The following is a 16,985-nucleotide window of genomic DNA, read 5'->3' as shown; positions in this document are numbered from 1 at the left end:
TGAACTCTAGCCCTTGTAAATGTCAGGCTGAAAACTTGCTGTGATGACTGCAGAGACATCACCTCCTTCTTTAGCAGAGAAATCTGTTGAGTGATAGGAGCAACTTGAGCAGATTAAAATAAGCTGATCACTTCACTGAAGAAAGAAACTCTAGTCTTTATATCTGAATGGAAGGTTTCCTCAGGAATGAAACACATTGTACAGGGCTGGTACCCATTGCTTAAAGCGGCTGTTGGATGTTATGGCAAACCAGAATTACTGGATACTAGGCCTGTACTATATTAATTTTGCCTTGATTGGCCCTCCCTCCTGCTGGCTGCTGATTTTGAATCTGTGTTCTGCAGACAAATCTTTTTATAGAGATTCTATAAAACGGAAGTGTGTTCTTCCTTCTAATAGAAAAGATAATCTCTAGGCTGCCCTGAACACTGCAATGGTTAGAAAGTGGAGGCCCACTTTTTTTGTTTGCAAAATCAGACTTTTTGGGTTTTGGTCCATCCAATCTGAATCTAAGGATGTTTGACTGAGGAGGATAGGCGTTGCAGCCCAACACATTGGGAGGGTGCCGAGTTGGAAATATGGCTTTTAAACACTGTAGAACAGATAGAAATGAGGCAGGCACTACATTTCACATCACTATATTCCTTCTAGAAACAGTGTAACTTGCTAGAATGCTGACAGCCCATCACAGAGCCTTTCTCCACAAAAGTGATGGCAGCTCTATTATTTTAAAATCGGATTCAAAACAACAGTAAAAGCCATCTAAAATAAAACACCGATGACAACACCATTCATGAAAGTCATAACAACAATTAGCCATTATAAAACAAATAGAAAGAGCATTAAAATAACCAGAAGATATATGACAGGGTGAATAGTAAAAGCACAGAAAAAGAAACAGTTTTCTGCACCGCACTAAAATGACCTCAACAGGCACTAGAAAGTGAGCCCCCTTGGGCAGGGTATTCTAGCCAGAGAGCCACCAGAGAGACGACACTTCCTTTGGTCACCACCCGCAACATGCTAGATCAGGGAAGACTCATAGAAAGACCTTTGTAAAAGAGATTCTAAGCATAAGACCGCAGGAAGCTGCCTAATATTGGTTCAGACCATTAGTCCATTTTGCCCAGTAAGGGCAGCAAACATTGTGCAGGACTTCAGACTAAATTCTTTCATAGCCCTATCTCGGGTTCTTTGGTATTCTCTGATAGCCTCCTGCCCAGTTACTAACCAGTCCTGACCTTAGAAAACCAAACCAAACCTTTTTAGTTTTATAAGAGTGAGACAAGCATGTCCAAACCACGCTTTGCCTCCTTCCCCTTAAGTCTTGTATAAGCCCAATGTTTTGTAACTCTGGTTTCCACCTTCCACCTTGGCTAAGAGAACACTGTGCACTCCCTTGTATACATTTGTGCTGAGAACTTCTCTCCCACTTCTGATTCCTCTCCCCTTCAGGATCAAAGTGTCATATTTGAACTGCCCAGGACCTGTCTGGCCATCCTTCTTCGCCTGAGGAATATGCACCCATTCAGACATGTACATACCAAATGTTTCTTGAGCCTAGCCCCACAAAGGACAGTTGGAAGGGCAGAAAGGGTGCAGGAGATGAAGCGGCACCTACAAAATGGCTGGTTTGCCCTGAGTGTGGCTTGCTCTTTGCCTCCTGGGTGTCCTTCTCCCAGCTTCTTCCCAGTCTGCCTTTCCCCATCCGCGGTGCCTGCAGCACTTCTCTCATTGTTGACTACTCTGTTGATACACCCACCCTCTTTACTGTGATGGGTAACTAGATGCTCCTATTTTTATCAGAAGGCCAACAGGTGCCTCTTTCAATCACAGCTCCCGGTTCGCAGAAGGGCCAGATGGAGACGGGACAAGGTGGAGAGGGAACTGAGCAGTTCCAGCAAGCCTTCTGAGCAACTTTTGCATATTTTGAAGGGAATCTTAGGACCAAACAAAGACATTACAAACCATCTTTGACTGGAATTCCTCAAGTGCTGATGATTTGCGATTTGTCACAGGAGGAGCTTTCCTCAGCTTCCTTAATGTGCAAAGCAGCCTGCTTTGCTTTGCAATTGGCATTCCGGCCATATACATGTTCTCCTTTTCCAAGTCTGATTTCTAAGACACTTAAGGATGTGGCTAGATATTCAAATTGTCCTGGGCTAAATTGGACTAGACTGGTTGCTTTGAAGTGTAGTATACTATTTGGGGTGATCCTTGCATCCTCATTCGAGGATCAAGTGTTTCTGGGCGGGAAGCTATACAGCAACTCAAGCATCACTATTTAGCTTATTCTTTCCTTTAAATGGAAAAGAAAAAAAGACAGCCCCCCTCCATTTATTTATTTATTTATTTGAGGCATAGTGCTGAATTGTCTTGTGATTCAGCTGATGCAGCCCTAGATTAATGGGGATTCAAAAGAGAGAGAGAAACCCCTCTGTATTATCTTCTGTCTCCCCCCCTCTGCAGGGGAGCAGGAGGAAGCTTTAAATTTATCAATGTGTAGGGTCCTTTCCACCAGCATGAAGGTAAGCAGCAGTGGCTTAAATGAAATGACAGCCAAACAATCCACTTTAGTCCAATACTAGCAATCACACATGCCAGAAGTGTACAAAAATGGAGCAATCTTACCTGCCCTTAAAAAATGGTAGCCCCTGAAAAAAAGTGCAAGTAGGCTCAGCTACGGGTCAAGCTGGTTAGCAATTGTTGTACTGTTTGGTTGTTGTAATATGGCATGAACCAGCACATTTCCAAAACAGTCCCCCCCCCCCCAATGTGTATATATATCTGAGACTTGCAGTAGATACTTTTTGTTTACCAGGTAGGAATTAAGGTGGCCACATGTCCTCCTTTAGGGAGGTAAGTCCTCTATTTGAAGAATTATTTTCCTTTTTGGTGATATGTAAATGGCCACCCTACCCTGCAGTGAATTTCCATGGCTGAGCAAAGACTTTTGTAGGAAAAGACTCCAGCCACACAGATAACTATTGATGCATTGCAGGAAGGATATGGCATGGTGTGTCAATTTTGTACCAGCTTCAGATATGAGGTCAGTCCCACTGGTAGACATTGTGAAAGCACTATTCAGACCATTCTTCTGGAATAACTGATTATGATCAACTGAATAATTCCACAAAATTAAACTGATCTGATCCTTTCTATATATATTCATGTTCAGGAAGCTACAGAAAATACACGGCACAGGGCATTTCAGAGAATGATTAGTTATTGCACCTTGTTAGCTGATTTGCTTTATACTCCATGTTTCTTTCAATGCAGTGTCCCAAGGTGGTTCCCCAGTCACAATATTGTGCAATATTGTGAGCAGTAGTGCATTTCACTTGAGTTTTAGTAATAATGTCTAAATGTGATATTTGCATATATTAGTTTAGATTAGAATATGCACATTTAAAGCCAAAATGTCCTCCTTTTTGGTGTTTTCCATCCTCCTTGTCCGTGATGGAGCACTGACCAATCTAATAGAAACAGACTGAAAAGTACAGATTCTAGCCACATAGAGTGGTCCAGTGGTCCAGATAGGCGGGGTATAAATCAAATCAAATCAAATCAATCATTCAATCAATCAATCAATCAATAAGTATTTTTTAACACTAAACAAGATTTCAGTTGATAAGAGAAAAATGCCCTCTCTTTCAGTGTCTGTGCGTTGAGGAGTGTTGAAAACAATCACTCCCCTTTAAAGTTAGTGAAAAGAACCTTGTTGTGTGGGCCTTATATTTCTACTCTTTCCCCAGAATTATCACACGCTAGTTAGAAGTCCTTCTGAATTCATACACAATGTAATGGTTGTTAATTATGTTTAGGGTTGCAACCTTATTCTCATAAAGAGACAGTGTGTGTAGTTATTTAGTATCCAGATAGGAACTGTCAACAGGCACAAAATACAGTACCTTGATATCCTGACCAAGGCAATCACTTGGAATCCAATCCCAGCATTTTCCTCCAAGTCTGGATTATTTGGGAAAATGCCTTAGTTCATCACAAGTGTTCCTCAGACTGCTTCATTGGCAACATTGGTTTACAAGATAAATATTGTCCACTTTCTTTCTCATACCTTTCACAGCCTGACAGAATATGTTTCCTGTAAACACTGCTATGGGATCTAAGCTGAGATAGACCTTTGCTGGGGAAATTGCAGGGCTTCAAGGAAAGATTTGCCAAGACACCTACCTCTTTCAGGCCTATTTTAAAATGTCTTCCAAGAGTGAGAATGAAAACTGTTCAGTGTATGCAGAACACTACATATGGAAAGCTGGACTAGATTCAGATGAAGGAGAAATGAAAATTGGTGGAGGAAATATCAATAATTTAAGATATGCAGATGACCTTATCTTAATTAATAGAAAGCAGCAATAACTTGAAAAGACTTTTAGTGAAAATGAATGAAGAAAGTGCCAAAACAGGACTGCAGCTGAACATTGAAGGGGAAAAATCATGACTACAGAACTACCTAATTTTAATGTCGATAATGAAGAAACTGAAATAGAGATGTTGTATACTTTGGTTCAACCATTAATCAAAATGGAGACACTATCCAAGAAATCTGAAGACCTGTTTCGAAGACTTGGAAGGGCAGCAATGAAGGAACTAGAAAAGATAATCAAATGTAAGGATGTGTCACTGGAGACCAAGACCAAGACCATTCACACTCTTGTATTTCCAGTCACCATGTATGGGTGTGAAAGTTGGACAGTTAAGAAAGCAGACAGGAAAAAAATGATTTGTTTCAAATGTGCTGCTGGAGGAGAGCTTTTAGTGGATACCCTGGATTGCCAGGAAGATGAACAAGTGAGTCTTAGATCATATCAAGCCTGAACTATCTCTGGAGGCAAAAAAAAAAAAGGTTGAAACCAAGGCTGTCCTGATTTGGGCACATCATAAGAAGGCAAGATTCTCTGGAAAAGACAATAATGTTGGGAAAAGTTAGAGGCACCAGGAAACAGTGAAGACCAAATATGGGATGGATCGAGTCCCTCGAGTCTGTAGGAGCTGAGCACGGCTGTTGAGGACACAACATTCTGGAGAGCTCTCATTCATGGAGTCATAAGTCAGAGGCAGCTTGATGGCACATAAAAACAACCACCTCTTCAGCAGGACACCAACTCAATCTCATCCAAGCAAATCCCCACTTTTCATTTCTGTAGCAGCTCTGACACCTTGTGGCCAAACTGGCAATTGACTTCGGTCCCCTAAACTCAAACTGTGACAGGAAGCAAAGAGTAGTCTGTGGTCCAGTCCTGCCTCTGTATCATCCAGCACTTTCCCACCTGAAATAAGGCTGGAAGATTTTCCAACATATTATAAAGTTTTGCATTTTTGCATGTATGCTATTTGGGATGGTAGTAGTCTTGCAGTCTTCCAAGGAAGGTAATTGATGTGACTGTTACTGTTATCTCCAACAGCTGCTACTTAGACCAACAAGAGAAATCTTACATGATAGAAGTGGAAAACATAATCAGGACCTGATCACCTTACGCCCAGCTTTTGTCCTCCCTCTTGGCCCTTCTGATGCCATCTTGTTCTCCTGTCCCCTAAAAACCAAATTTTCTGAATTTTTTTACCTAGTGATAAAATATCTCAGTGATCAGAGGAAATGTTTATATCCCAGCTGAGTGACTTGGATGATTAAAATTTTTCCATGGTGCCTTTGGTTATTCTCCATTACTTAGGATAACAACCCAAGTGATGAAGGCAGAGTCGTCCTCCAAGCCAGACAAGAAACTGTTGTTGGCTCTTAAGCAATCCCTCTACCACCCCCCACCCCCCAAGACAGGTGTCGCTTGTTTTGCTCTTTATGTAACAAGACTGCACAAGACTGGGCTAAAATTACTTACCAAACGTAAAAGCACAGGCAGCTGCTAAAAGATGCTGCAGGACAATGATGTTTTATTGGCCTTTAATATAAGCATACTGCAGAGGTTCAGCTGCAGTCAAATAATCATGAGCTGGTCAAGAAAAATGCATTATCAACGTTGTTCTTCACCAACAGATAAATTCCAAGTTAGGTGGAAAGAAAACTGAGGCAATTTTTATCCGGATGTCAGCACAGCTTTATGAAAAATATCTCCAATTACATGTTTTATAGTACAATTCCAATGAAATCTTTGCACCTTTTTCTATCTGAGCCCCTTTACAAGCCATGTGGCTTCATGACCTGATATGAGAAATTGTGTCATCCTGGCAGGGGTAGCATTATAAAACAAGTGAGCGTTTAATCCACACATGCAAGGAATATCATTGACATCTGCCTGTTCACCCATTTAACTGCTAATGCTCTTCTCCAAAAGAATCCTAGGAAATGAAGTTTAATGAAAGATTTAGGAATTCCAGGTGTAGACACTCTCCCTCCTTGTAGTTTCAGACAAGTAGAATTCTCATGGTCCTCTGCGGTCAGACTGGCTGTTAAACGATTTCAGTTTGTGATGCACATACTCTTTCAGGAGAGCAATGAGTTGCTCTGTAGTTCCTTTGCTGATTGCTAAACATTCACCTTTTCCTTGACCACTCAGAGAAAGAAACAGATGCTGGTGAATGTTAAAGGAACATAAATCACTAAGGAGTGCAGCACAATGCAGCTTCATGTTGAATGTATGCTCTGAAGATCTTCATGCATCTGGTCACTGCTTTTGTATTAGAAGGCCATGTAGCACTTTCACGCATCAAAATGGCCAATGACAGTAAGTGTGGCTTATTTTCTTCACACTGTCAACAGTGCTTTGGTTTAACTCTTCACGAGGAGACCCGTATAGCAAGTGTTTTCAGTGCTAAAGAGATACACAAAACTCATCCAAGGCTCTTATAGGACCATAAGAATTCACTTGATTTATCATAGCATAAGGTTTTATGGATGAGAGTCCACCTCATTTGATGCATGCCATTTTATGTTCAGCTGGTATGTGTTTGTATACCATATATTTTACATATACTTAAATACATGAGTGCAGACGAGAACTGAAACAGCAAAAGAGTAAAACAGAGTCATGAAATGGAGACGACACACTTTGTTAAATTAAAAATTAGCACAGTGACCAAAACAGGAGCATTACGTTGATAACAATTGTGTCAGCCTTGTTGAACCAATTAACATGGATAGGCTTTCTGCCTATAAAACAAACTGCCTTTTCTAATATGGCATCACCGACTGTGCTACCAGAATACACAAAGGGAGCAAGACACTACTTCCCAGTTCAGAAGGTAATCAGCCACAACAGGCTACACCAAATTTCTTTCTGCACTGACGCACAGTGAAGTCCAGAATGGCCAGAAAATCACACAAACCATCTGTCTCCCTCCATGATTCCTCTTGCACATTCAGAAAAAAACACAGGAAAGGCCCCTTGGCAAACTCATTCCCAGCTCCTTTAAGCAGCAGGGCATCCGCCACAGACAAGTTTAAGGTGCTTAAATTAGTGGGTCGCCCTCCCCCAGGATTACGTCTTGCGCTCCTAGCTTTTAAAACTCCCGAGTCCCTTTTTCAGGAGGGAAAGCTGAGCTTTGAAAGGAGATAGCCGGTGATTCTTTCCCCACCTTTCTTCAGTACCATTCTTGGGATACAAAATGCTGCTACGGTACAGTACTTGATCTTGTTCTCAAAGTATCTGGGCATCTTCTGTTTGTGCACTCAGTGACTAATGCCCGCCATGTTCTTTTTTTAGATTCTCCTCTGGGGACGATCACATAGATAGACGACGCCACGGGGCTTTGCCAGTCAGAACTGAATCCTGGGCACGCACCCTGCTCAAATGCTGTAGATAGGAGAACAAGAACATTGACTTCCACTTGATGAAACAGATAGTATGGTTTCTGATAACATTTAAAAACCCAGTGAACTGTGGGTGAAAAGTTAGCATTAGGTACAAAAGGGGGGGGGGCACATAATATGCACACAGAACCCATCCGTCCGTGTTTCCCCTGCCCCCCCCCGGTGCTCGCGGCGGTCTCCTCTCTATGGTTTAGTCATCCACTGAGAGGAAAGGCCGTCCCCGTTGGCCTCTAGCTCTACAAAGGCCTTTCAGACTTGAGGGAAGAAGCATTAACCCCCACCGGGCTTATTCTAGGTGGATCGTTTCTTTCGCATTCCCCTTCCTTGTTACAGAGAGCAACGGTGGCTTGAAGGCATTATTCGTTCCAGGACGTCTCTATGGTATCGAGGAAGGGAGTGAAGCGAAAGGCTTTCTGGCGGAAGTGTCTTTCCCTCGTGTTTCCGGTTGATCGCTGGGTCTGAAGGTGAGGTTTGCTCGCAGTGAGGAATGTTGTTTGGGCGGCGGGAATTAATGGGCAGAGCTGCCCGCAGAAGTGCCCCCTGTGCGGGGATAAGATTTGGGGAGCGCGGCGGCCTCATTGCACAGGCGGGGAAGTATTGAACGCGAATGGTCTTCCCAGGACTGCCTTGTCAATGCTCCTAGGAATACTCAGAAACACAAGGCGGCTCCCACCCGACCTCTTCATGCTCCCTTTACTCCCAGAAGTAGAAGCCGCAACGCCACATGGTTGATCACCTCGGGCAAGATCTGGGCCGGGCATCTCCTTCTGGCCTCCATTGTCACTCCAGTGCCAATTTTCCTGCTGTCGTTGCACAGATCTGTTAGGCAAAGTGAGAGGTGAAGTGTGCACAGACTAGGGTTAACTTGCTTCTTGCTGTCTGGCCTTGGATACAGTACTTGAAAAATTGAACAGGTGTTTAAAATACTGGTCAGATGTTAACCTCATTGTTGGTGTGTGTGGGTAGGTAGAGGGCCTGGGTTCTGATGTTTTGTGTTTTTCAGCAGTTTCAAGAGCAACTGTCTGAGGGGTGATGGATCCTCTGCGGGCTCAGCAACTGGCAGCTGAACTGGAAGTGGAGATGATGGCTGATATGTACAACAGGTATTTGCAAGCCACAAACCCAGGAGCACTCATGAATAATTGGAAATTCCTAATATGAATTTCCAATTATTTTGGAATTTCCAATTATTTTGGAAGAGTCACTCTTGTGGGTGCCTTTTGTCACATATTCTATGCTCTAGAGAATCTTTTCCAAATGATTGTAGACTTTTTGCTAGGGAGATTCTTCTTTCCCCCAAATAATGTACTGCTTCAATATACGTAGCTGTCTTACTAGTAACTGTACAGGATACAGAATCACATAGAAAGTGACTTTGGTTAAAGCAATGTTCCATCTATTTCATGACCTGACATCCCCTTTATTTGAGCTTCAGATTTTAAATTTGTAGTTTAAATTTAGAAATTATTACTGTACTGAAATCATTTTAAGCTGAAAATAACCACAGTTTGTTTGTCTTGTTACAAAACTTAATAAAATGTAATGTTTTTTTGGGAATGTTACAGTACATACAATATTGCCTTAATATGATCATAATCATATGCAAAGGTTATCTTAAAAATTTCGGAAGATAATATTTTAATATTGATTTCAGTAATTTTACAACAACCCTAGAAAAGAGATCAGTATCTTTTCAGTACAGCATGTGAAAAGCTGAGACTGAAAGAGATTGACTTTTCTAGGGTGGAAGAAGCAGGATTTGAGCTAGGAAGCTCCCTATTCATACTCATGTCCCTGCTTATTCCATCATTCTAAGACTTCAGAATTCTTCTCTGTATTTAGTCAGAATCAAAGCCAGAGAAAATTTCAGAGCCTTTTGCTGCTTGTCCCCATGAAGCTTTTCTATCATCAAAAACTCCTCCTCCTGTTTCCCAAAACACATGCTTGCCTTCTTTCACTGTCTGTTTCTTTCAAGCAGCAGTGCAGATGGGTGATGAAGTGGGGGGGGGCATAGAGATAAAGGAGCCGCCTTTTGTGTGACTGCAGGTTTCCTTCTTGCCAATATCTTCTCACTGCCAGACCACCTGACGTATGTGACTTCTTGCTGCAGCTTCTACTACAGCTATCTTGCACCCTAATGTGTGTGTCTACTTCTGTAGTTGTGCCATCATGTTCCTCTCTCACTGCTGCAGCTGCAGGGCTCCTGTTTCCTGCCACGATTGCCCCCCCCCAGTCATCTACAAGACTGCTGTTTTCTCCCTGTTGTCCCCCTCTGCTGTGCCCTTGCTGAGCCAAGCCAGCAAATCTCATTTGCTTGCAGTGGTGGCTACACTGGAGGCTTGAAACCAAGTGGTGGTGACTATCAGTGGACAACAGCACACAGGATCACTCTCTCCCTCTACGCATGTGTGAGAAAAAAAATGAGTATGTAGGTAGGGCTTGTGATGATTTGTGTTTTTATGTGTATTAGAATGGGATATGTAGTCCTAAGATTGTCCCAGTAGCATCCATCTTGATTTAAAGTCTGCTCTGTAGTAGGAAAGTTTTTCATGCTGTTTCAGAGAAGCTTCGCTCTCTGGTTATCTCGTTGCTAAGATGAGTAGAGAGCAGAGACTTTCGTAGTCAAAATAATTCTGCCACAAAACTTGATAACAACTCTCAAGCTCTCATGAGAAAGTTAGGCGGGACAACAAGACCCAGGAGGGGGGTGTCCCTTATGAAGAATTCTGGGAAGAAGAAGGAAGTTGGTAAGGAGTTGTAAAAAGATGGAGTTGGACTGAGAAAGGTCAGACACGTGCTTTTTCCCATAATGGTTTGTAGCTTTGCTATGGACTATTTTTCCTACCATGGACTGATGGAAGTCAACTGGATTTCATCTAGCATCAGCCTATGAAGACCCAAGACACGTGAGATGGACTGTGTTATGCTTTTTATTAGTTAGCATAATTCTATTTCTTTATTTTTCCAGCTGGAGTGGGGAGGGGAGTATTCCGTTTGTCTTGATATGAAAATGTACCTACTGAACTATTTTACCATCAACTGAAACCTTTTCTAAAGCAATTCTTTTCAATAAAGCAGTAATGATTTGATCTGCATGCATTGGTTCTTGTACAGACTAGCTGAATGTTTAATTGGCCATGTGTGTTTGCTACCAAAGATTTAGAGCCAGATTATTCTGAGTATAACTCATGGATTTGTCTGTGTGTGTTGCTTTCTTAATAAAGGGGATTGGCTTTTGAGGAAGAAGTTTAGACAGGACCTTGCTGAGACCTAAGGGCTCTGCTCAGCAGTCAGAGGTTTGTCTGGATTTCGGACTCATCCCAGTCTCCGGCACCCCCATAAATCTCTTTGGAGATAAGGGGCAGCTTACAGGGCTGCTCCCTGTTGTGGCACAGCAGATAAATCCAGTGGCAGTTGCTACTGAAGGCAAATAAAGGAGAGAGCAGAGATGACAAGCGGGAGAAGGAACCACACAGGTGTCCTAAGGACTGTTGTCTGGAGAGCATGTCTTTACTGACTGGCCTTCCCTGGAATTTGTTTGTGACCCTCTTTCTGATAATTAACCCACCTTGTAAAGCTACCTGGGGGTCTTTTTAAGAAGAAAGGTGGGATAAAAATATGATGGATGGATGGAAGGTAGGTAGGTATTGGCCAAGTCTAGGGAAATTGTATTAAAAACAGTTCATAGATGCCATTTGTGCCTTGTGAAACTTAAAAAAATTAATGAGATACCAGTGTGGTTCATATCCTTTAAAAGACTATTAAAGCTAAAAACAGTAAGTATATCATATAAAAACGGATCAAACATATACCAAACTAAAAAACAGTAAAAAGCAACACTTAAAAGACAGATCAATAAGGCACAGCATCCATTAACCCCCCCCTTTTACGTTTCATGTTTTTATAATTAAATGAGAGAAATGTTAAAAATTAGATTCATTTGCACCTTTTTTTGTTTACCTTCAATATCATTATTTTGTACTGTATTTCTATTTAATGTTAGAGTTTTCATTAAGGCTGAAATAAAATTCATTATAGAATAAAAATAGAATGAAAGTAGGTCAATTAAGTTCACTAGATTCATTGATTAAAGACAGCTGGAAGATGCACACTAACACTTTCTTTTAATAAATTAGTTAGAGGCAAAAAGCAGCTGTCAGGAGAGCCAGTGGCTGCAAGGCTCTGCTAGGTGTAGGGCGGATAGTTCTTCCAGCCCTCCCGAGATGGAAAAGGCTGGGTAGAACAGTTGCGGAGGAAACACCATTGAATTTAAACCAGAGAGCGACTGCAGAGAAGCACAACGGGGACATAGGACAGCCTCCAGTATTAAATGTTTCCTCCAGAAATATTAACAAATATACAGCCCAAATTAAGTAGACAAATTAAGAGCGCTCGTGTTTCTGTGTTTATTGGGCATTTTGACAGCAAACTGTCATGGATTTTTGGCAGCAGGTCCCTGCTTGGACTGCTTCCCAGTGGGATTATGGGCTGTCAGATGGACAGAATGCAAAACGGGTTGACCAGCTGCCATTTGTAGAATTTGGAAACAGGCAGATTGTTATATATTTTTTCTCTTGACAACCAAACAAATGTTTTCTGGCCAGACTGTATTGTGCTCCTTATAAGAATACTCCCCCCCCTCTTTTTTTAATCTTCTGAGACTTTTTCTCTATTTTGAATTTGGTCTTTGAGGATCTTTCCCCCACCCCCCAGCTTTTGTTTCTGTTTATAAGATGAACAGATCAGGAATTTGAAAACAAGGATACGATTTAAAAATGGGGGTGGGGGAGAAACCCTTAAGTTTGTTTTTCCTGGTCAGATGGAAAGTTAGCATCAGGAATTCATGTAATCTTTGGCAGTGTGTGGACATTTTGCAGTAGAGGACAAAGTGTGGATGTCTAGGCTAAAAACTGCATTTAGTATGTTCTGTACAATCTCTTTGCTGGTCTCCTAAGTTCCATCACAACGGAGTTGTCTAACTGGCTCCATGTTGCCATATATTCATCTTAAAATGGGCTCATTAAATCCTTCCCTGCTGGGAGTCTGAAGACCTGCTCTTTCTCTTGAAAATGATCTTTCGCGTTCGCCAAATCAGACAAAGGGTGCACTTTGACTGCTACAAATTTCAGTAGGGGAAATATTTACTTCTACTTTTGAAACAATTCAGTTTAATTCTGTGCATGCCCTACTCCAAAGTGGTGGCAGCCACACAGATAGATTTTGGGCATTTTTTATTTTTATGTAGCAACTTAGATGTACTTGGAACTGACTGAGAAACAGGCAGCCTTATCTGAAAGGACTGCTTAACCGAAATCCTGTACAGTTACACCCAAGGAAGGCAAGCAGCATAACTTGCAGTGGCTTCTTGCTGGCACTTAATGAGTCCCTGCTTGGAGGTTTAGGGATGCACTTCAAAAGCCAAGTATGGATTTGTTCATTAGCAATGTGAAGCTGCTGTAAGTTACACTGCTTGCTTTCCTCAGATGCAGCTGCACAGGAGGATTTTCTCCCTTGTCTGTCTTCGTAAACAGTTGTTTTAAACTAGTGGCTCCCAACCTTGGGTCCCTGGATGTTCTTAGACTACAACTCCCAGAAATCCTGGCTAGCACAACTAGTGGTGAAGGCTTCCAGGAGTTTTAAGCCAAGAACATCTGGGGACCCACGGTTGGGAACCACTGGTTTAAACAGGTGTTAAAGATTTGTTTGTGATTGTATAATTGGTTAGGATTGTAAGATGATATGTCCCTATTTGCAAAACAACTCAGCCTGAAAGAAGAATTAGCCCAGCACTCAATGAAGGAAACCCTGGAGTGCATCTGGTTCTGTCATATCATTAACAGTACTGCTTACATCAACAGAATCGGAAGGAGGGAGTTCTAACCCTAAATCTGTTCCTGAAGCTTGGGTGATTTTTTTTGAACAGTTTTTCAGGTTTGAGGAAAAGAAGGAAAATGGGAGAAAACCTTGCTTGGCTTGCGGAGTTCTGTAATTTAACAATGTTTGGTGGGGCTTGAGTTCCACACCATGATATATGTACAAAACATGATGACTTGGATTCAGTCAGTGGTTCCTAAATTTTTCAGCATCATGCCCCATATCTGATTTCTGAGAAACTCCAATGGCTTTCCAATTCTCCGTTACCATCATTCAATTGCTTTTCAAAAAAACAACTATCAATTTGTAGTTTAACATTAAATGTCAATCCGAAAACTTAGTGGAAAATTATTTGAAATTTTTAAAAAGTGAAATTAATTTTCTTGTCATAAAGTTAATAAAATTTAGCTTACCTTTTCCTTAGGAAGTAAAAGTAATAAGGCAAGCTTGAATAAAAAGAAAAAAAGTGGTGTGGTCCCTGTACACCACTGGTTCTTAACCTTGAGTTACTCAGGAGTTTTGGACTGCAACTCCCAGAAGCCTTCACCACCAGCTGTGCTGACTGGGGTTTCTGGGAGTTGCAGTTCAAAAGCATCCGAGTAACAAAGGTTAAGAACCACTGCTGTACACAATCTGAAGACGAGAGTGAGTGACACTTTTATTAGACCACTAAAATCACATTTTAGTGTTCAGCCTGGAGGCAGGTGGTGCATCATGGCCTCTCCCAGTTTGAAGAGACACTTTTCCAGGCCGAGGCAAAGAGGCAGTCCCGAAACCAGCAAAATCAGGGAGCTAGACAGGGGACAGATTGTATTTGGCTTCAGTGTGGAAGGGATTGTCACTCTCGAATTGGCCTTCTCAGCCACACTAGGCGCTGTTCCAAGTCCTCCATGCAGAGCACGATATCATAGTCTCTCAAGACTGAAGGATGCCTACCAAAAATCACATGCACAGAACCTTTATGTTTTTACTACACTACCCTCAACTCTGTAATGCCCAGCCTGATGAAGCCTCCTGGAGGAGTTGAAAGCTAGTTTCTGTTATTAAGTTTGTAGTCATCTCAAAAAGATATTGCCCGCCCTTGTCTTTGGAAAGCAAATTCAAACTGAAAGATGATTAAAATATTAGTCTCACACATGGTGCTTGCAGTTTTCCACATACCTCATGGGGGGCATGCCTCCCAGATTGGTAACCAATGAGTTAGCTGGAAGAAAGTGTTTGTATTAGAGGAAACTTACTGTATCTGAAATGCAGTTGCGGGAACAGTTAAGAATTGAACCTGTTACATTTGGTCAGAGAAATAACTCTTACAGAGTAGCAGGACAATTCTTTGTGCACCTACTCAAAAGTAAGACCAATTGATTGAGTATGACGTGTCCCTGAGGAAGTGTCTGTAGGACTGCAGCCATAGTAGTGTTTTGGATCTATCTTCAAAGTGTATTCAATATTTTATTAAGTTCTCATGCATAATAAGGATTTACAAAAGAGGTGAGAGGACGTGTGGATTTCTTTAACAAAGCACTTCCCTAGAAGATGTGGCAAATTTGGGATTGCACACCAAGAGGTGTAATTTGAGGTGTAGCTGGAGGTAGTGGTGAATCATTTGTAGAGGTAGATTATAAGCTTGGTGAAATGCCATACCTGAACCTACTGTAAGGCTGATTGGGCAACAGCTAAATGCAATACTATTTGCTGGAAGCCCACCATCTCTGCCTATTTTCTTGACCAGCCTTATCTCTCAATATCTGTTCCCTCTATCTCTGACTAATCAGCCTTTATCTCTATCTGGATCTCATCCCAATCTCTATCTGACTCCTCCTCCTCCCGCCAAACCTTCATATAGCTGTGGACTCCGGCTCTCCAGCCCTCTCATACGCTCATGCAAATCAGCTCATGACATTCCTCTCCCCCTAAGAAAAGTTTGTTTCATGGGGGAAACCTTACAGTTTATCCTTATGAACAATGGAACATACAGGGAACATTACATACAAAACACCATCATAATAATATGCTTACTTGTTACGTCCTAAATCACATACCGTATGTTAACATATAACACATTACATTTACTGTATAATACATACCTTATACTCATTTTCTTATATTATGTTTACTAGATCAAACATATTACTTTAAACATTTAAAACAATCAATGCAATTATAAACATTTGCATTACTCACATCAATACAAATCACATTACCTTTACATTAATAATACTACTCACCATTATTATTTCCCCTCTATACACCTCTCAGCTCATCCAGATCCAAACTTGGCATTTTAAGCATTTTTCCCATAACTATACACAAACAAAACATTTAATACCGCATTACATGTCACTCTGTATCTGTTCCTTGTCTCTGATTAACCAGTCCTTATTTCTATCTGGATCTCATCCCAATCTCCATCTCTATCTGACTCCTCCCCCTCCTTCCCCCCCCCCCCGCCAAACCTTCATATAGCTGCTGACTCTCCAGCCCTCTCATAGGCTCATGCAAATCAGCTCATCATCAAGAGCCTTGAGTCTTTAGAATCAAATACTGTTCCTAAGGGGCTCCATGCTCAGATTTGTTCGTAGTGTCCCTCAGAAATTTGTAGTCAGAGATCATAGTAGTGTAAGAAGTGACAAGAAGATTGCTGGCAGACTGACTATTCCCAGAGTTTGGGTGCCAAAGGAAAACAAGGTGGTGGTCCTTCAGGATGATTGTGGTGGTGAGTCTCAGAGTCTTGAGTAGAACTTCATGGAATGTTTTGCACGAGTAGTGAACCTGTAGCTCCCCCAGGTGATGTTGGACTGCTGCTTCCATCATCGCAACTGTGAGCTGTACTGGCTGGAACTGGTGGGAGTTGGATTCTGACAACATCTGGAGGATCACAGGCTCACCCTTGCGGATTTGAGGTACCAGGAGAACTGTGGACATGAAGGCTTTAGGTGGGAGCATAAAGCTGACGTGCAGGAGCCAAGACTCACTTTTTTTTTCTTGCCTTGCTTCTCGCCAGGATGACCAACGCCTGCCATCGCAAATGTGTTCCCCCGCATTACAAAGAGGCTGAACTGTCGAAAGGGGAGTCTGTGTGCCTGGATCGTTGCGTCTCCAAGTATCTGGACATCCACGAGCGCATGGGCAAGAAACTGACTGAGCTCTCAATGCAGGATGAGGAGTTGATGAAGAGGATGCAACAAGGAGCTGGGCCAGCGTAAAATACCTGCTTTTGATAATGGACAGGATGCCCCTTCCCCCCTCTCTGGTCCCCACCGCCACCAATAATCGCAGTGCCTGGCCTCAGGGTTGATCCTTTATTTTGCCAATAAAACTTAAAATGTTC

At 42.0% G+C, this 16,985-nt stretch overlaps 2 protein-coding genes across 8 annotated transcripts in view; one reads left to right on the top strand and one right to left on the bottom strand.

Moving 5' to 3' along the window:
• The window catches only part of SMTNL1 (smoothelin like 1), a 20,999-nt gene extending 12,850 nt beyond the window's left edge, over window positions 1-8,149 (bottom strand). The window contains exons 1-2 of one of the 2 annotated variants that reach the window (XM_078383528.1): window positions 8,065-8,149; window positions 1,545-7,766 (exon numbers count right to left, since the gene is read on the bottom strand). The gene's annotated coding sequence lies outside the window, so the exon portion shown is untranslated. Of the gene's footprint in view, window positions 1-1,544 lie in introns of both variants that reach the window. The other variant, XM_078383527.1, reaches the window with a different exon arrangement.
• On the top strand, window positions 8,117-16,985 carry TIMM10 (translocase of inner mitochondrial membrane 10). Of its 6 annotated transcripts, none has more exons than XM_020792474.3 (3): window positions 8,117-8,247; window positions 8,790-8,886; window positions 16,659-16,985. In XM_020792474.3, exons 2-3 carry the CDS (start codon window positions 8,816-8,818, stop codon window positions 16,858-16,860), a joined length of 273 nt encoding a protein of 90 aa, XP_020648133.1. In that variant the 5' UTR covers window positions 8,117-8,247; window positions 8,790-8,815; the 3' UTR covers window positions 16,861-16,985. The 6 variants fall into 6 exon arrangements, with proteins under 6 accessions (XP_020648133.1, XP_020648131.1, XP_020648135.1 ...); XM_020792472.3 differs by having other exon boundaries at window positions 8,118-8,247; window positions 8,787-8,886; XM_020792476.3 differs by having other exon boundaries at window positions 8,236-8,697; window positions 8,787-8,886.

The sequence above is a fragment of the Pogona vitticeps genome, chromosome 1, assembly GCF_051106095.1.
Source record: "Pogona vitticeps strain Pit_001003342236 chromosome 1, PviZW2.1, whole genome shotgun sequence".
NCBI classification, from domain to species: domain Eukaryota; kingdom Metazoa; phylum Chordata; class Lepidosauria; order Squamata; family Agamidae; genus Pogona; species Pogona vitticeps.
The sequence above is the reverse complement of the archived record's forward strand: the minus strand, read 5'-3'. Positions and strand labels throughout refer to the sequence as shown.